At 38.3% G+C, this 20,429-nt stretch overlaps 1 protein-coding gene across 1 annotated transcript in view; it reads left to right on the top strand.

The window, feature by feature from the left end:
- Positions 1 to 6,524: 6,524 nt before the first annotated feature.
- Zdhhc21 (zinc finger DHHC-type palmitoyltransferase 21) overlaps positions 6,525 to 20,429 on the top strand; it is a 42,057-nt gene continuing 28,152 nt past the window's right edge. Inside the window, exons 1-4 of the mRNA XM_051163806.1 lie at positions 6,525 to 6,773; positions 8,225 to 8,323; positions 16,047 to 16,158; positions 19,378 to 19,516. Of these exons, the coding sequence (XP_051019763.1) occupies positions 6,620 to 6,773; positions 8,225 to 8,323; positions 16,047 to 16,158; positions 19,378 to 19,516 (504 nt within the window). The 5' untranslated portion in view covers positions 6,525 to 6,619. The remainder of the gene's footprint in view (positions 6,774 to 8,224; positions 8,324 to 16,046; positions 16,159 to 19,377; positions 19,517 to 20,429) is intronic.

The following is a 20,429-nucleotide window of genomic DNA, read 5'->3' as shown; positions in this document are numbered from 1 at the left end:
TCGTGGCTCTGTGCATTGTGGCTGAGCAGTTCAGTAGAGCCCAAAGTGAGGCACATTCTGTATTTTTTTTTTTTTTTTTGGAACTGGGTGATTTTGAAAGAGAGCTCCCAGGAATAATGACTGTGGTGCTCCTGCAGGGTGGGTAGAATATGAGCGCACAGTCAGGTGAAGTGGACCGTCATATTTTTTTGTCTTGACATCTTTTGTTGTTGGCTTTCCCCCAGAATGTTTCCTTGCTTCCTGTTTCTATCTCTGTAAGAAGTTATTCTTAATCTCTTCATAGGTACTCACAGACAACTGTTAGTGGAGGGAGGAGGCCTGTAGGATGGAATAAGTAATGTAAAGAAATAAACAAAAGAATGACTCGAGGATAACACTTCTAAATGCAAGTGCCAGAGAAATTACAGCGCATCTCAGTGAATTTGCAAGTGGTAAGTGGGCATTTGATTTTTACATGGGAATGTGTTTGCTTTCTGAAATAGTGTGCCCTTGGAATCTAGTGTTTAGCAAATTATTCATTTGCTAATAAAGAATTAAAGATTTATTTGACTTTTCATATTACATTTTGACATTCTATTTTCTTAAGTAAGACTTTTTCCATTAAAAACCTCAGAAACATCTTTTTAAATTATAAATCTTAATGGCTTTATGCAGGTCTTTCTGTACCACATTTAAGAACTATGTAATTTGAAGTGAGAAAGAGAATCTCAAACATTTTGTTTGTAAGATCATTGATGTCTGTGCTTCAGGATAATTCTACTTTTCAACTGCTTGAAAAGAATTTAGAATTATATGTCCTCACTGATGGACTTAGAAGAAATGTAAATATGTACACAAAACATATAAGCCATCCTCCTCACTACTCTGTCAGCCACGTGTTATGTGAGGTCTGTAGAAAGATCCATGATGGCCATCTGCCCAGTCTCGAACGGGTGAGTGGAGCGAGCAAAAGTAAAACAGCAAATAGCAAGTAACAAATAGGGAGAAGCAGCAACTTGGTAGCAGAATGTCATCAAATTAGGGATTTGCAGTGCAGTGGGGACAGCTGAAGTAGCCTGAGTGAGGTAGCAAACACAGGTGATGCCACGCCATGGGCCTGCCTCGTGGAGCAGAAATCAACTGGGGAAGCCGAGGCCGTCAGCTGTACTTCCTAAGTGAACTTTCTTCCCATGGGTGGTCTTCCATGGCTAAACTAGTCATTTCCCTCATGTGATGAACAATAGTTGCTGTTGTTGGAGATGGTTCACTTTCTAACTGTTCTCAAGGACACAGTGTTTTTGCTGCTCAGTTTTCTTCCCTTCTTGTCAGAGACTTAGGTGGGCCAGCTCATCCTTCCTTATACAAGGGGTCTTGGTGAACGTGTGATATAAACATTCTTGTGTCTGAGATGGGGTGTAGCCCAGCTTCCCAGTGAGTTCAGACAGCACGTAAGAGTTGATAAGCATCTTGTACACTGTCTCATGGGATGCCCGCTGTTAGCAGTTTGATTACTGTTTTCTTCAGACTTTCTCCACTTCTCTCTGTAGAAATGACTTAGAACAAAAATTATTATATAAGGTGTCCTATAACTCAGGCCTCCCAAAATTTCATCTTAAAAAACTTCAAACGGAAGCGTGGAAACAAATTTTGAGGTGTAACACCTGAATGCCTTCACTTAGATTTTGTAACTGATGGTCTGAGTTTCACCGTATATTCCCACTTGTCCGTCCATCAGTCACCTTCATTATCATCAGTCTGTTTCAGGGACATTGCAGACATCAGGATGACATCAGTAGAGTTCAACATTGGCTTCTAGTGTTGGCTTTGTAAAGCTTCACACACATAGCACAGAGTGCTTCAATCTTACATATTCTTTTCCTGGGTTCAATCAATGTTTGATAAAGCTACAATAAGGTTTCAGATGGTATTGTACTTTTATGATTACAAAAGGTGGTATTTCTATATCTTCTGTCTATTTTGTACACTTGCAAGTGTGCTTTCGTAGGTATTATTATAAATAAAACTGCTGGGCTAAAGGCTTTCACGTTTTGATGGGTATGCCGGATTGCCCTCTCAAGAGGACTGTATCATTTACATGCAGGTCAGCAACGTATGGGCGTGCTCTTCCCCAGAGGCTCTTAACGTGTGAGGCAATACCCAGCCATTCCGTAGTTCCTCATCCGTAATGACTTTTTTCTGTTTGTGAGTCACATCTTCATATATTTACATTGTGTATTCATGCATTAGAATATTCTTTTCAGGACTGCTTTGTCTTCGATTTTGTTTTTTTGTGTATTTTGAGCTCAGAAATTTACATTTTTCTTGGTCAGTCAGTGTTTACAGGTCTTGGTTGTGAAGGCCAACATTTAAAATCACTCACTCTTTTCTTCCAGGGCTGGCTTTTACTGACTTTACAAGGAAATAGAGATCATTGTGAACTAAAGTGCCAGGGCCGCGGGTCTTAGCTTTGAATCGTGAGTTAAATGGAACAGTAAGCAGAGTGCTGGCGATGCTTCAGACATGAGCAGCAGATGATGGGTAGTTTTCATGCTTATGGATAGTAATAGATCTGGCTTTAGCTAAGGTAGGGAGTCATAGCAAACTAAGTCTATGAATATATGTTTGACTTTCTTTTTTCTGTTTATGTATTTTTTAAATTATTAATTCATTCTTGTTACATCTCAATGGTTATCCCATCCCTTGTATCCTCCCATTCCTCCCTCCCTCCCATTTCCCCCTTACTCCCCTCTCCATGACTGTGACTGAGGGGGACTTCCTCCCCCTTTATATGCTCATAGGGTATCAAGTCTCTTCTTGGTAGCCTGCTAGCCTTCCTCTGAGTGCCACCAGGTCTGACTTTCTTTCTTATTACTTTGGCTAATCTTTATTTTTCTCTAGAATTTTCATTCTGACATTACAGATTTCTGTCATGTGGTCATTTTTTGTTTGTTATTTTTCTTCCTTGGTGACTCAAATCTTTTTTCTGTGGTGGTGAATTAAAGGTGCCTAAAATGTCAAGAAAGAAAAGATTGTATACCTTCAGAGTAAATTGAACATTGTAAATATTTCCTCAGGGCAGTTTATTACAGTTGAATTATAATTTCTTTAAAAGCAGTTTGTGCTGTAGTAATTTACATCAGTATGAAGCCAGTCACTATAGTTGAGGGTAGTCTCAAGATAGCAATCTCCAGTGTTGAAGAACCAGTTCATCAACCAGTCACTTCAAAGTCTGATTGTGAGCTCACTGCTTAATATACAAATTAGCATGTGGGGATCTCCAGTTAATGAAAGTATTTGGCAAATGCCGCCCATAAGCCTAAGCTGCTCAGTTTGGTTGTTGCTCAGGGTGTGTAATAGTTTCTGTCCAGCCATTAGCCACACCTGGTAGCTATCCACACTGGAGTGATCCTGCCACTCTGCTGGTTCCCGGCTTTTGGCGTAACTAGTTGTGGGCCCTTGGAAGATCACTCTTCTCCCAGCCTGCTGTAAGGACTCTATGGTGCTAATTTTCACTCATCAGGTATTTGTTTTTGATACTCAGCGATGTGCTTCATGTTTAATTTCTCTGGGCTCAGTCTTCTTCGGGATGCTGCTGTTTTAGAGTTTGCCATCTCTCTGCATGTTTTTACTCAAGGAAACAGGCCCATCTTAAATGATTCCGTCACTGTAGTAGTTTCTTTTGTGAGGGACTGATCTTTTAACAATAAGAAAATTTTGTTATTTCAAAACTAAAGGAATTAAAAACAGAATTCAAAAGATGAACACTTGATGATTGTCCTACTTGCTTAACAGATTTGTATATCTTTCTGTTTTTAATGTTAAGATAAGGAATAAGCCACAAAAGTATTTTTGCATTTGAAGTTAGTTTTTAGTTCTGAATAGAACAAGCATTGATGGTAAATGAAGTTCATGCCATTGAGTATGTTGGGAGACAGAGCCTCTGTCTTTTCTTGTAGCTCTTGATAGTTAGCAAGGGTGTGAAAATACTAACAGTAAAGCTCAGGCCAGCCTGGGCTACATAGCAAAATCCTTTCTTAACTTCCTACCCTCCTGAACTATTCTTTGCAATGTGTCTCTTTTTAGTTTTTAGAATAATAATTCCTAGCAAATTATACAACATGCTTTATTCTTTCTGATTTTCTTTACTTTAATGATACTGAACTGTCTTTTAAATTTCTAACTAAAAGATAATGAAGTTCAACTTTTATTTTTTAAAAGACCTAGACTCTTCCTATTTTAGAATTCTTACAAAAATACTGATTTGGACTTTGATTTAAATCACAGGGTGTATTGCATTTAAGTTCTTGTCATTTTTTTCAAGGAGAAACTAGCGCCTTTTACATTAAAAAAATATACATACATATATTTAAATTAATGTATCTTCTTGGTTCTGCCAGGGATTGGTGCTAGGCAAGTAGTCTACTATTGCTTAGCTGTGTTCTTTTCTTTTGCTGCTCCAGAACTTGGGAGTTCCTAAGGATGTGTTTTGGTAGCCTCTGGTCCCGCTGAGCAGCAGCAAGGCCCTTCAGTGGCAGAGCAGCTATTCTTAGAATGAAGTACTGGGGATAGCCCATCAGCTGCAGATGGGGGTCACCCTTCACTCTCCTTCAGTGAATTAGTTAGTAAGGCTCACTGATTTGGTTTTACTTCAGTGGGTCCCTTCTCTAAAGTTCATTTTGGCTTTTGTATTCTTTTAGTCTAACTAGTCTGTCTTTAATTTTATTGTCCACAGGAGAGTGTTAATATATTTAAAATACAAATCTTACTTAACCCCCAATTTAATAGTTTTCTTGTGCATAAGAGTGAAGTCTGAGCATTCTAAATGACATCTTTGTTTCCCTCATGATAAAGCCCCGTCCATATTCATGGTTCATGGGAGGCTTTATGATTTCTGAAGCTTGTGATACCCGCTGTGATGCTCAGTTCATAGTCTCCCTAGTATGGCTTCTTTTTTTCAGGTTTGTTGCCATGCTTAGATAACTTTTACTCATATTTTAAGATATGTTCTAGAAAGTCCTGTTTGAACCCTATGTAACTAGGCCCAACTTCTATTCATTTACTGACAAATTGCTCACAGATCAGGAACTTACCATATAAATTAAACCTTTTTTTGTTTTGCTTTTTAAGACAGGGTTTCTCTGTGTAGCCTTGGACTCGCTTTGTAGAGCACTGATAGTGATCTGCCTGCCTCTGCCTCCCATGCTGGGATTACACGCATGCATCAACACACCCAGTTACATTAAACCCTTTTTAAATGACATTTCCCAATTGGACTTGGTTTATTTAAGCAAAGACCATATCTTATTAATAGTTCTATCTCCAATGTGTAGGAAGTGATTGATCTAAGTACTTACTAAACTCACTCCTGTACCACTGACATCTTAGTGGGGGCAGTGTTAATGCTTCTGAGACAGCAGTAGTCGCGGTGATGCCCCTGGTTTTGAGTCTTATGGACCTGGAATGGGGTCTGGGAGTCTGTTTTTGTTTTTATTTTTGTTTTTGTTTTTGTTTTATTAGCTCCCTAGTTGATTCTGGTTTGCTGTAAGTTTGAAAACAACTGTCCTAATGAATTATTATACCATTATAGTTTATGTCAGAGATGCCCTTAGACCATGTACAATAAGCTGTTGGTTAAGTCTTGTAAGCTGTGCCTACTGCAGTATGGATATGTTTTAGGCCACTTGATAGACATTCCTTCTGTATGAAATTTAAGCTCATCTGGAGCCTCCCATTTGGGGATGTGCTGCTGATTGTGAATTCTCAGCTGAGTGAAAGTCCCATTTTTAAACAGGAGTCTTCTTGAGCTGATAGTACGGAAATTAGTTCTGCTTCAAGAATTTTAATAGTTAAACTATTTGTAATTTTCACTTAGTTTTAGCATTTCAAAGTAATTTAAGAAATATTTCATTATGGATAGGCTGTGGTCAGATGGTAGGGGAGGAGGACCCCTCTGGTCAGAGGTCAAGGGGAGGGAATAGGGCAGAAGAGGGAGGATGAGTGTGTGGGAACAGGAAGATAAGAGTGAGAAGATTACAGTAGAGATGTAACATAAATAAATTATAATAAAAATGTAAAAAATATTTCATTGTGATTTTAAGTACATATATAGTCTATGTTTACATTTTCATATACCCACAAAATACCACTCAGATCAAGGTGCCGAATACTTTGGCCCTGTAGAGGTTCTGATCAAGGTCCTTGACAGCTAGAACACATCTCAACTGCAGCAAGATGGCCAGACCTAGAACCTGTGCTGGTCTAGTTCTCCTGTCGATGGTGCGAAGGCTTTTGCATGGCTTTTGGTGCACATGTTCTTTCTTTTGTGTCTACACATGGACTTTGTAATTAACGATAAGCAAGTATTTTCATTTGAGCTGAGCATGCTAATTTATACTTTCATAGAGGTGATTTATACTGAACAATTAAATTATTTGAAGATTTAAGTGAAATTTGTATTCATTGTGCTAAGGGCTTATTATTGAGACAAAACCCAGGTATACACAGGAAAGTGAGTAAATGTTGTTACGCAGTTTCCAGAGTGCAGTCTTTCATTGAGTACTTTTTCCATGGTAGTAACTCTGCTTTCTTCTTTCTAGGACTGTCTTCCCTGTGGGTTGGCAGGCAGTTCTCGGACTGCAGAATGGGCCTTCGGATTCACTTTGTTGTTGACCCCCATGGTTGGTGCTGCATGGGTTTGATTGTCTTTGTCTGGTTATACAATATTGTTTTAATTCCAAAAATTGTCCTCTTTCCTCACTATGAAGAAGGACATATTCCAGGCATTTTAATAATAAGTAAGTTTCTAAGTCTTACTACCTTCTATAAAGATATTTCTTTTCATTGTAAATGTTTTGAAGTACAGTGTCTCCATGTCTTTCTTTGAATATGCTATTTCAGCAGAAGTACTAGCCTTTTAATTAAACTACAGTGGTACAAAACTACAGCTTTTTGTACTTGCAGAGTTAAGACACTAACTCCATGTCTATTGCACTCTAAATAGGATATGAAGACCATTTGGTTCAAGAGGAAAGCCTGACAGTAGTTCTATTTCTGTTTGTGTTTAACTGCAGGCATGGGGTTATTGATTGTTTGATTGCTATTTTTGAGACAGAGTTTCTTTCTGTAGCCAAAGGTGGCTTCAGACTTGCCATCCTTCCCTTGTCTTCTCCATACTGGGCTCCAGCATCACAGTGCCTGGCTTGAAGATAGAGGCCTTACAAGGAAGGGATGGGATATATTACTGAGAGATGAGACTTCATGATCCTAAAAATGACTCATGAGGTCATGTGTGATGCCAGTGGATCTGCTGGATCATTGTTTGCCGCAGCCCACAGGCTTGCTTATGTTACTGAAAGTTGGATCACATGACACATCTGCACACTGTTGACAGCTTTCGTATCCTTCCCCTCATTTTAATCTCATAGAAGGTATAAGAAATATAATCTCTATTATGCAAATGATAAGACTGGTCCATATTAATAGATGTGGCTATATATCCCGTAGTCCTAGCACTCAGAAGACTGAAGCAGGAAAATGGTGACTTCTGGGCTAGCCTGAGCTCTGTAGTAAGATGTCCTTCAGACAGACAGACATGCACTGCAGTCAGGAAGACATTCAGTGAGCACCGTTTCCTTTTTATGTGCTTAGTGTGTTACCTTTTAATTCCCCTACAAAATGGCTTTTTTTTAAAGCAACAGTTATATGATTATTAGACAGTTATGTTTTATTATATTTTCTATGTTTAAAATGTGTAACTATGGTGACTGAATCTCAGTTGTTCCTTAATATTTTTCTTATGGTTACTTTAACGTTAAAAAGTTTCTAATTCTTCATTTTTGAACTGCATCTCTTAAGATTCATTGAAAGAGGAAATTCAAAATGCTAAGTTAGAATAAATTTGAACATAGAGTTGAAGAAAGTCTAAATGTAGAATGTTTTTTAAATGCTGTTTTTATTCTTTTAAATGTATCAATTCACTTATTTATCATTATTGGGAGCCACTGAAAGGATTTCACTTATTATAACTTTATCAGTAATTTTGAAAAATTATATTTAAAATTGATACACGTATTGTAGTAGTCGTCTTGGCAGGACTATTTGATGGGTAAAACAAAATCACATTTTGTTTTTACATGTAGTCTATTGATAAAGCTATTCTGATAGGGCTGATTTTTAAACTTTAAGCTTATTGATGAAACATTTTAAAGGCTAAATGTACTAATTTCTGTTTAATTTCACATTACAGTATTCTATGGCATTTCCATATTTTGTCTGGTTGCCTTAGTGAGGGCCTCCTTAACTGACCCTGGAAGACTGCCTGAAAACCCCAAGATCCCACATGCAGGTAGGAGCACTTCAGGTCCATCCACTGTTCTGTTGATACATCTTGTCACCTCCAGTATGTAAGTCATTTGAACTCCTGAGGTCTTTGCTCACATGTCTGGTTTCAATTGCAAGAACCCCACCCCCACCCCCCGCGCTCCCTCGTTCTGTGGCTGTTGTTTCTTTCTTCATTACTCTTAGATCCACATATATTCTGAACATGTAGATGCTGCTGTATGTGTTTTATTTCATCTCTAGTCTTCAACAGAGCCCGCCACCTACAGCCAATAAATACTTGTTGAGTGAAACAAAATTGTCTGAGAGATTCTGCTTTATTTTTTTATTTTATTTTATTTTTATTTTTTTAATTTTTTTTCCTCCTTTTCTTTTTTTTTTTTATTAATTTATTCTTGTTACATCTCAATGTTTATCCCATCCCTTGTGTCCTCCCATTGCCCCCCCCCCTCCCCTTTTCCCATTATTCCCCTCCCCTATGACTGTTCCTGAGGGGGATTACCTCCCCCTGTATATGCTCATAGGGTATCAAGTCTCTTCTTGGCTACTTGCTGTCCTTCCTCTGAGTGCTACCAGGTCTCCCCCTCCAGGGGACATGGTCAAATGTGAGGCACCATAGTATGTGAGAAAGTCATATCACACTCTCCACTCGACTGTGGAGAATATTCTGACCATTGGCTAGATCTGGGAAGGGGTTTAAAGTTTACCTCCTGTATTGTCTTTGGCTGGTGCCTTAGTTTGAGCGGGACCCCTGGGCCCAAATCTGCCTATCATATTGTTCTACTTGTAGGTTTCTAGGACCCTCTGTATCCTTTTATTTTGCTGTTCTCCCATGCGTCTCTCATTTAGAGTCCCAATAGGATGCCTTCCCCTCTGTCCCAGTTTCCTGGTAAGTGAAGGCTTTTGTGGGACATGCCCCTTGGGCTAGTATGCAGATATAAGTGAGTATCTGGTTTATTATAGAATAGGATTTTCATCATGTGATATTGACACATTGCTTAGAGCAAATATTTTCAGTGTTATGGACACTGTTTCCCATCTTTCTGCAGGTTCTAACAACTTGATGAAAAATTGAAAACTTTTGATCTGATAGCACTTGAAGATAATTTTTTTTATTATTCTCTTGCCAGATAACCATTCAAACGACAAAAAATATGGATTGTTTATTTTGTTATCTGTCAAATACAATAGAAGCTCACTTTTAGCTCTCCAGCTTTTTTATTTCTATATTAACTTTGAGAGTTATGCACTTCTTAAAAAATGTTTTGTAGTATATTTAAAAACTAGAATATTTTGTATAATAATTTAGTGGCTTCTAAATTTGTATACTCAGATTATCTAGGAAGCTTAAAAAAAAACAAACCACCAACAACTCGGTCTCCAGTCACAACTTAGTTAAATCAGAATACCTGGGCACAGTCACAGGGGTAAGTTTATTGAAAGGTCCCCTGTGGTTCCAGTGTAACAGAGGTTAGGCACCAAAGTGGTAGTTCCATGTGAAATGGGCCCTCCAGAAATCCTGATTCTTGGTTTTTGAGACCTGCCATTCGGGGCCTTGGCTCACAGATTAGAGAGGAAATGGGAGTATTGCAGTGATATTTGCGTAGCTATAGCACCTCATTGAGATGTAGTTTTTATTCACTTACAGCAGTTGTAACAGTCTCTAACTGCTAATGTGCGTGGGAGTGAGCAGTGCGGGGCACTCTGTAGTCTGTAGATGCCTTCTTCCTCCCAGGCAGTGTAGCTGAAAGCATCATCTCCATGTGCGGCTGCTTCAGCATTGGTGTCCATTAGCCATACGACAGAGAAACAGCCCTTTTCTAATTCTGGACTGTTTCTGTTCCTGAGGAACATTGTTTGCAGTGGTCACACGCTTAAGGGCCTATAGACTCCTGACACTTCCCCTCAATAAAAGACAGTCTAAAGGAAGTAGCCATGAATCTGCTATTGTGAAATTGTCACACATTTAAATTGCTAGATCTTAAAATTTTAGAAGAGAAAAATGGGCACATTATTGAGTTTTTGTCATTATAATGAAATACCCAAGGCAGGCAAGTTTTATGAAGAAAGGGTTTATTTAGCCCACATTGAGAGTGTCTCATGGTCCAGATGACAGGATGTGGGAAGGCTTTCTTATCTCCATCAAACATTAGCTCCCTGATCTCATCTTCCCCAGAGCACTCTCCAGAAGTGCCCTCAGGCTCTGCTTACAGTATTCTAGTGTGTTCTTCCAAGTTCTTCCGGAAGCCTAGGTCCAAAAGCAGCTGCACATTCTAGGTACAGTTATTGTAACAGTCCTACCTGTAAAATCCACTTTTGTGTTAGTTTGTGTCATCGTAATGAAATAGCCAAGGCAGGCTACTGAGAAAAGAGATTCATTTAGCTCATGCTCTGGAGGACAGGGCCGTGGTGTCCACTCTGGCCGGCCCTGGAATGAGCATCACATTTCGGAAGAGGAAGCTAGAGAGAGGCTCATGACAGTGTACTCTAGGGGCTGTGTCCCTTCTGCGGTCAGCCCCACCGGAGTGTAAGGCTTCCTTTCTTTCAGCTTTTATGCTGCCAGGCTTGCAACCAAACACCTCATACATTGGCCTTTGGCTTCACAGCTTACCCAAATGCGAGCAGCTGGGAACCTTGATTTTATAAGAGACTTTATGTACATGGTGACATCCTCTCTCTCAAAGAACCATCCAAACAAACAAATCCACTACCAATAAAGTTCTAAATTCAAATGCTTATCACTGGGGAGAAAACAAAAAACTAATCAGTAAATAAATAAAAGTCATCAAGTAATGAAAATATAAAACATTGAACACTAAACAAATAATATATATATTTTTACAGATTGTGTATGTGTGTGTGTGTGTGTGTATGTTTGTGTATGTTTGTGCATTTGTGCATGTACTCTATGTGCATGCAGGTGCCCACAGAGGCAGAAGAAGGCATTAGATCCCCCTGGAACTGGGAGCTAGGAACTGAACTCTGGTCCTCTGCAAGAGCAGAAAGTGCTGTTAACCTCGGAGCCATCTTTCCAGCCCCACAAAGAATCTCTTAGTGTCTGTGAGCGTCACTGAGTCCATAGAAAACCACTGCATTCTTGTGTTATCTTTATACGCTGTGGTGACAGAGAGCATCAGGGCATCCTGCTGACTTTGAGGGATTCACATTTTATCTTGTCTTTACTTGACTTGGCAGTTTTCTTCTCAGGAGACCAAGGAACTTTTCCATCACCAATTAAACTTCTCCAATTAAAACAAACAAATGCACAAACTTTTTTTTATTACATTTAACTTTTTTCCATTTTTTCAAATTCAAAGATGATTTTAACTAATAAAAAATGCTGAAGAGTCATAATAAAAATTTAGGAACAGAGCAAGTTATATGTGATATATTTAAAAGTACTTACAAAAACCATTTATCAAATTTAAAAACTATTTTAAATTTACATAAATTTTTTACTAAAATGGATTTTGTTTATTTGAGAAATATCAAAATTAAAGCTTTCAATTTTATTGATTGATAATTTAAATTTTCAGTTGAAAAAGTTTAAAAATTCAAGATTATTGATTTTTTTATCTACAAGGAAAAATACTGATTTGCATATGTAACATAAGGAACCACAGAATTGTTATTTTAAAAAGACTAAACATTTAAAAAATTTCAAAGTCTACCAGTCTCATATCACATGGTTCTTAGGACTCAGATGAGCAAGGTAGGAGTGTTATTGTCCTAGGTTACCGGCCTGAAGAGTTACATTGCTGCCAACAAGCCTAGAACTATCACTGTCATCTTTTTAACCATGTGTGTAAAAATAAAAAAATTTTCTTTTGTTTGCTGGGCGTGGTGGTGCACACCTGTAATCCCAGCACTCTGAGATGGGCATGCAGAGGCAGGTGGATCTCTTGAGTTTGAGGCCAACTTGGTCAACAAAGTGAGTCCAGGACAGCCAAGGCTACACAGAGAGACCCTGTCTCAAAAAAACAACAACCAAAAGTTTGCTTTTGTCATTCACCTTTACTATAATTTTGGGGGGGACTGAAGTTGTTATATACTTTTTTGGCACTGGTTATCTGGTGCATTTGTAAATACATTTTTTAACTTAGTAAAAATTGCCAATTTTAACATTGCAAAATAATACAGGTTAACAAATGTTGAAGAGAGAAATTGTGACTTTTATTTAGGAATGCTTGAAGGTTGAACAGTTTTATATAGTTGAATTCTTCAGAAAAAGAAACTTTAAGCCAAAATACATGATTTTAACCATTTTTTATTGAATCACTCTGAACTATTTTATATACACCTTGTTCCTTCCTTTTCTTTCTCTTTTTCCATCTGTGTGTCTTTGTGTGTGTGTCCACACACACGTGCTTGTGCGTACACTGCAGTGTGTGTGTAGAGGTCAGAGGACAGCTTTTGGAAGTAATTTCTTACTGAATGATAATAACCTTCTGCCTTGCTGAAGCAGGGTGCCCTGTGTCCGCAGCTGCGTGGAGTTGCCGGAAGCTAGCCCGCAGGCCTCTAGCTGAGTCTGTCTCTGCCGCTCATCCCGCTGGTTTTGTTTTGTTTTTTTTAAAGAATACTCTTAGCACACATGTGATCCATTAAATATAAGGCAAAGTTAAACACAAGGGAGTGTCCTGTTTTTCTTTCTTGAGAAGATACCTGGAATTTGATTTTAAAACCTTTGAGCCTGTAGATGTAATCAAATGAGCTTGTTATACATTTATATTATTAAAATTATTCACATGTATATTTGAAATAACAAGTATAAGTCAGTACTCTAATTTAGAAATACTGCCGTCATTTTAAAATTTTGTAGGATAGTCTTATTTGAGCCTTTATATATTGCTTTGTTGAGGGTAGTTTGTCTGTTATATAGTTCATTGATTGAAAGTATCCGTGGCCCGCTTTAGGACACTCTCACACCACCATTGACAGAGCATGCTGGTGTTATTTATTTAGTTATAATTTAGAATATTCTGCTTTGTAATACTGTGCCGCTGTTCTTGGGTTTTATAGAAACCTGGTGCACTTGACTGCCCCACATGCTAGGGTTTGCTAATACTAGTCTGGGCCCCAGCTTCTTAAACTACGAGTCCTGTAACTAATGTGGGGGTCATGAAAACTTAAGCTACAATAAAAGATTTATGAGATGCATAACTTAATTCTAAATCAAATGAATGATAAATCTGAGGCACCTCTGGTAGCACTTGCCTGTACTGAGCATTGGATGGTGTCACTGAGTTCTGAATGTACTGCCTCCCCTGTGTGTGTATGTGTGTGTGTGTGTGTGTGTGTGTGTGTGTGTGTGTGTACATGCATGCATGCGTGTGCACGTGTGCCCTATATAAATGCCACCTGAAACACCCAGGCTCAGAGTCATGGCTATTATATTATTATATGTATGAATTGTAGTTTTTAAAAAAATGTACACACAAAGTGTTCTTCTATAAGGAAACAATAGCCTAAAGAAAACAATGACTTAGTATTTCCTTCTGGAATATTGGATTTTAAATACTGCTCTTTGAAGAGCTGGGTGAGGTGGTCCGTTCCTCAGGAAACAGAAGCAGAGGGGTCGCCACAAACTCAAGGCCAGCCTGCTCTACATAGTGAGTTCCAGGCAAGCCAGGGTTACATAGCAAGATATGGCTCAAGAAAACAAAAATAATTTTTGCTTAAATTTCTGACTTGAGTTTTATTTAAAAAATTGTTAGAAGATAGTGTTTGGCTCGGGATTATGGCAGAATTTTTAAAAATTTCCAAAATGGCCCAGATGTTTTTATGCCATTTTGTGCTGTTATTTTTGCACAGTGTTCTCAGCACTGAAGATTATAAAAATCAAAATATCAATCAATTTTTTAAAACATTTAAAAGCTTTTTTGCAGTATCACATATTTATCAAATATTTCTTTATGTGAAAACAAACAAGCAGTAGTATTACTGGTTTGAAATTCTTTAAATGTCACAATGCCGTGTAAACCAAGTAACTATTCAGAATAATTTGTGATTCATCAATAATGATTGATGTGTAAACTTACCTATATAACTGGGATCATATAAAATTTCTCTTGTGAAAAGGGTTACAAGTGGGGCAAGTTAAGAAGCCCTGGTTTGCACAGCAGAGCCACAGGCTTCTTCTCTGTAAGCAGATATTCTCTTCTCTCAGGGGCCAGGATTTTAGGCCTGGAATAAAGCATTGATTGTCTGTAGACTTATATGCAAATTCGTCAAAATGATGCTGTGTTGAGGCCATTGCACACAAGTTTCCATCTGGCTTGCAGTAGTAAGGCTGGCTTGAGGTGTTTAAACTGGCCTCCAATATTGTTTCTCTCATGATATGTTTAGATTAAAGAAGGAACTATAAGAGATGGTAGGGTTTGTTTGTTTGTTTGCTTGTTTGTTTTGAGGCAGAGCTTTCCTGTGTAGCCTTGGCTCTCCTGGGAGCTCACTTTGTAGACCAGGCTGGCCTTGAACTCACTGAGATCCGCCTGCCTCTGTCTCCAAGTGCTGGATTACAGTCATGAGCCACCACTTCCCACTAAGAGATGTTGTTTTAAAAACCAGTTAATGTGGTACAGATTTTCCTTTTATTTACCTGTTTCTTCCAAAACACCTATAGCAGAGTGTTCTCCTCGGACTTCCTGTGTGAGATTGGCACATGCTGGTCTATCCCAGCAACTAAACTATAGGACTTAGAAGGACTGTCTTCAGAAAATTGAACATCATTGCCATCTTCTTTTAAAAAGACTTAGAATATATTTTTAAAAATTTAACTTTCATATTCAAGCAGGCATTTAATACTGCCGCTGTGTGCAAGGGTCACACTGTACATGACATATTCACTGTGAGACTTGTTATGTCTGTCCATCTACTGTAAGGTTATGGGGTAGTAGAAACATGAGTGCTGACATTTTAAGAATTTTATAATGGTAAAATTTCATTTTAATAATTGCAAAGAATATACATTTCATATAAGAAAGTAGTTATTTTATCTTAGAAGATACGTTATTAGTTTTTTTATGGATGTGATCAGAACAATTTGTAAAATTGTTTTACCTTTTTTCTTTACTTCTACAGAGCTTTAATTATGGACTCTTTCTATAGCTCAGAGGGAATTGCTAACTGGCTAATAGGAATAGGAGTGATTCCAGCATGCAGGAGCCTGTGGCAGGAGTGTAGTGTCAAGACCCTGTCTCAGTAGAAACAAAGCTCTTCCTTTTATTTGAATTAAATACTAATGATACTGCTAACCTTTGCTTCTTTATTGGATGCCTTTTAAACCCAATCTGACCTCCAGCCTGCGCCTAAAACACATGCCCAGATTAACTCATTCATATTAAAAAGTAAAATGCTGAGGGAGATAAAAGATTGGTTTCAATTTATAATCTACTGAAACTAAGACTCAATATTACTTATTCTTTAGTGTTGTACATACTAAAATGTGTATAAAATTGTTTATTTATATAATATTCTTATAATGATTTGGCTGGGCTTAGGGTTTTATAAGATTTCACTTATATTCCCCTGACTTTTTTCAGAACCATGGTTTCTGTTATTTTCTTTGACACAATGGTATCTTATTTTTGTAGCATTAAAATAGAAATGTATAAAAGACATAGAACATGGAGCAGCATTTATGGCAAAGACTCCTGGTTGAATTTAGTAGCGGTTGCTGAGTCTCAGCGTCACTCATGTGCCTTCTTCCTAAATGGGTTTGCTCCCCTTTGCAGAGCGGGAGCTGTGGGAGCTGTGCAACAAGTGTAATTTGATGAGGCCAAAGCGCTCCCATCACTGCAGCCGCTGTGGCCACTGTGTAAGGAGGATGGACCACCACTGTCCTTGGTAAGTAGACAGTTCTCAAGCTTGTAGGCAGCAACGGAATTGCTAGTGAAAGTGTCCTACAACATCTGAGTGTGTTGGTGCACATCTGTAATCCCAGCACTTAAGAGCTGAGGCAGGAGGATTAGTTAAGGAAAATAAAAAAGAACAATCGAGAACCTTCCAGCTTTAATAAAAATTACGTTGAAGTTATTCTATTAAACATTCTTTTTGTTTTGTTTTTTGTTTGCTTGTTTTGTTTTGTTTTTTCGAGACAGGATATCTCTGTATAGCCTTGGCTGTCCTAGATTCACTTTGTAGACCAGGCTGGCCACGAACTCACAGTGATCCGCCTGCCTCTGCCTCCAGAGTGCTGGGATTAAAGGTGTGCGCCACCACGCCCGGCCTCTAAATATTCTTTTAATTTAAATGGTTCTTGCAACTCATAGTAAACTATCTGTGGAGGAGATCTTTTCTCTGCTAAGAAAAAAACTTTAAGCAGAATTAACATGTACCCAATACACAAGAAGACTAAGGTGCTCTTGTCAAACAAGGCATGCATGTACATTAGGCACAAGGTCAGATGTGTGGGAGCACTTAGCTCACAGCTGCCTCTGTTGTGGGCCTTCTAAGCCACATGTCCAGTGCTTAGGTTCCTCCCTCCTTACTCAGTTGAAGAGCAACACTCCTCAGATTCGCAAACAACTCCATTCCACTCATTATACCTTTTATAGTGTTTTCTATTGGACATTTTGTGCATGTTGGATATATGTAAGTGCTAATTAGCTGTTTCTGTGAAACTGCCAATATTTTTGGTCAATAGGGGGCTCTGTTGTGATATTTAAATAGTCTGTTAGAAAGTAGATAAAAAAAGCCAAATGCTCTGAGAATCTTTTGTGTTTCATTTCGAAGCTGTTGCAAAACTCTTTGAGCAATATATTATATATAATTCTGCTCATCTAATATAGGATCTTGTTTAAATATTTAAATTGATATAATATACCACTTTATAAATATATATGCATATCTATTTGTATACACATGCATGCACATGTATATGAATTTAACAGTATAATAGTCCCTTTTAGCCTAAATTCATTTACCTGCAGTCAGCCAAAGAAAACAGTTCAACTTTGTCTAATGATGCTAATCAATTTCACTTCCTTTATTTATGATAACTTATTTTGAAAGCATTGCTAATTAGCAAATTCATAATTTGCATTATTTTTTAATCATAAACTTAAATAGATTTCCAGAAACTAGAAAAACAGAACAACATTTTAAATAAAAGTACTTAAGGTTTTTAAAAATTGTCTAAATCTATTATACTATATACCTTGACATACAGTGTTCACATTTTAAATAAATTAGTCCCCAAATTATTTTCTAAACTTCAATGATATTTAAAACCACACTAATAATGTATGAAAAATACTATGTGAAATCTGCGTTCAGATAAGTGGTAATCATACTGAAATTGTATAGCACTTTTTCTGTGTTAGTTTTCCTTATCAACTAAAAGATAGTAAATATTCATGGTACATTTTGTTGTTGCTTCCTTATAAAAGAAGCCATAATTTAAAGCTTAAAGAATCATCTGAGCAATATGTCTATTAGTACTAGTGATAGATTTTCACAGGACCACTTGTTACTGAAGAAATGAAGCACCCTTAAACTGTCCATAAGCTTCTTGCTTCCAGTGTCTGTTTCGTCCAGTGTCTGTTTGAGGATATTGGTGGGAGGAGAGGTGAGCAGAACAAAATTGGAGATTAGCAAGGAAGGCGGATGTGTCTAGACATGGGAATTTCTGTGACTGAATTTTCTAGCCGAGCATTGCTGAGGTCCAAGCAAGGGAAGTACACAGTATTAATTGGAAGCAGAGGATTTTTAACCTTTTCAAAAACTGCAACATTTTAACCATCACAACTTCAGATGGATGGCCTTCTCTTAGCCTCCTGATCAAGGTCTCGGTTTTTTCCTTTGACCATTCTTTCTAAATTCTTTAAACCCAGGCCCCTGCCCGCATGTGCTCTGTGCCTTTCAGGGTTAGGTGCTGTCTCAGAGCATGTGTGCTTTGTTCTGGAGCCTTCCATGGGTGGGAAGGGTGGGTAGCAACAACTGAGTGGCTTTTTCAGGCTTCAGTGAGCACACTTATCTTAAAGCCTCTCTTAAAGGTAGAAAGGCCTAGAATTGTCCTGTTTGCCAAGTGTGTGCTCTGTAGTCTCAGATAAACCTCCACAAGTAGTTCAGCTCAGCTTTATGCTTGATTTTTAAAAATATGTAAAACTATACATCTTAAAAGTAACAATTTAAAAGCTGGCGGAGGTGATGCATGCCTTTATTCCCAGCACTTGGGATGCAGGGGTAGGTGGTTCTCTGTGAGTTTGAGGCCAGCCTGGTCTACAGAGTGAGTCCAGGACAGCCATGGCTACACAGAGAAACCCTGTCTTGGAAATACAAAAAACAAAACAAGCAATACTCAAGCAAAAACAAAAAACAAAACAAAGAACCAAATTATCAATTTAAGCTACAAGTTGAACTTGCTGTGTGTATTATGTATGTATATAGTCATCCTTCCCCTACTCCCTGGGGACAGTATAGTCCTATTTTGAAAGGAAAACATTCTTATAATTTTGAGAAAAATTGTTTTATATTGAAATTTTAAATTAGATTTTTCTATAGAACCTTAAAGTATATTCATTTTGTAATAGTAGAATACTCATTTTAAATCACCCTTGACAATTTATGCTTATAAGTTATCAATTTCCTAGTTAGATTTTGCTGTTGTTTTATCAGACCGTACAGTAAGTGGTTTTGAATACATTATACAAAAATAAAGTCCTGTGCCTTCCAGTTCTGTGCAAGTAGCAAGTTTGAGTTGTTCTCTTCTCCTCCAGTGCTGCACGGAAGGACAGGGTGCCAGAGAGAGGGTCTCTTTTTGCCTCTTGACCTCGGTCTTTTCTGAGTATCCTCTGGCGAGTGGCCTAAGTCCTATCTTCATGTCCCTGTGTCAGTTGACATGAGGAGACTACCTATGGCCTGCTCTCCTGCCTCGCTGGGCTGCTGCAAGTTAGAGGAGTATGCTCTCTAGCTGGCTGCCTTTTCCTGTTGCGAAGTGTGTGCTCTGTGTATCTTATAATGTGTATCATTAACTAGTTGGCCTTGGGGGGTGAGACTTATCTTCATGATCCTCATATGAGCATCTTACTAAAGATTAAATGTTCTTTTTCATTTTCCCTTCAGGATAAACAATTGTGTGGGTGAAGACAACCATTGGCTCTTTCTGCAGTTGTGCTTCTACACTGAGCTTCTTACTTGCTACGCACTGATGTTTTCTTTCTGCCATTATTATTATTTTCTTCCACTAAAAAAGCGTAACTTGGTAAGACATATTTATATCCTCTAATGTTAGAGAAGCTGTGATGGATGCCTGTGAGCATGGTGGTTCCTAAAGTGCAGGAGTGCAGGCAAAAATAAGTTTACACTACATTGGGATGGAGAAGGTGGTCTCTTCTGTAGACAAGTCTCTTTTTTTTTTTTAATTTTTTTTTATTAATTTATTCTTGTTATATCTCAATGTTTATCCCATCCCTTGTATCCTCCCATTCTCCCCCCCCCCCCATTTTCCCCTTATTCCCCTCCCCTATGACTGTTCCTGAGGGGGATTACCTCCCCTTGTATATGCTCATAGGGTATCAAGTCACTTCTTGGCAATCTGTTGTCCTTCCTCTGAGTGCCACCAGGTCTCCCCCTCCAGGGGACATGGTCAAATGTGAGGCACCAGAGTACGTGAGAAAGTCATATCCCGCTCTCCACTCAACTGTGGAGAATGTTCTGACCGTTGGGTAGATCTGGGTAGAGGTTTAAAGTTTACCTCCTGTATTGTGCTTGGCTGGTGCCTTAGTTTGAGCAGGACCCCTGGGCCCAAATCTGCCTATCATAATGTTCTACTTGTAGGTTTCTAGGACCCTCTGGATCCTTCTACTTTGCTATTCTCCCATGCTTCTCTCATTTAGAGTCCCAATAGGATGTCTTCCCCTCTGTCCCAGTTTCCTGGTAAGTGAGGGCTTTCGTGGGACATGCCCCTTGGGCTAGTATGCAGATATAAGTGAGTATATACCATTTGATTCTATGTGCTTCTCGGTTAACTCACTCATTTTGATCATTTCTAGCTCAATCCATTTATCCACAAATTTCGAGAATTCCTTGTTTTTAATAGCTGAGTAGTATTCCATAGTGTATATGTACCACAGTTTCTTTATCTACTCTTCTACTGAGGGACACTTAGGCTGTTT

This window comes from Acomys russatus, chromosome 2, assembly GCF_903995435.1.
Source record: "Acomys russatus chromosome 2, mAcoRus1.1, whole genome shotgun sequence".
Lineage (NCBI taxonomy): Eukaryota > Metazoa > Chordata > Mammalia > Rodentia > Muridae > Acomys > Acomys russatus.
The sequence above is the reverse complement of the archived record's forward strand: the minus strand, read 5'-3'. Positions and strand labels throughout refer to the sequence as shown.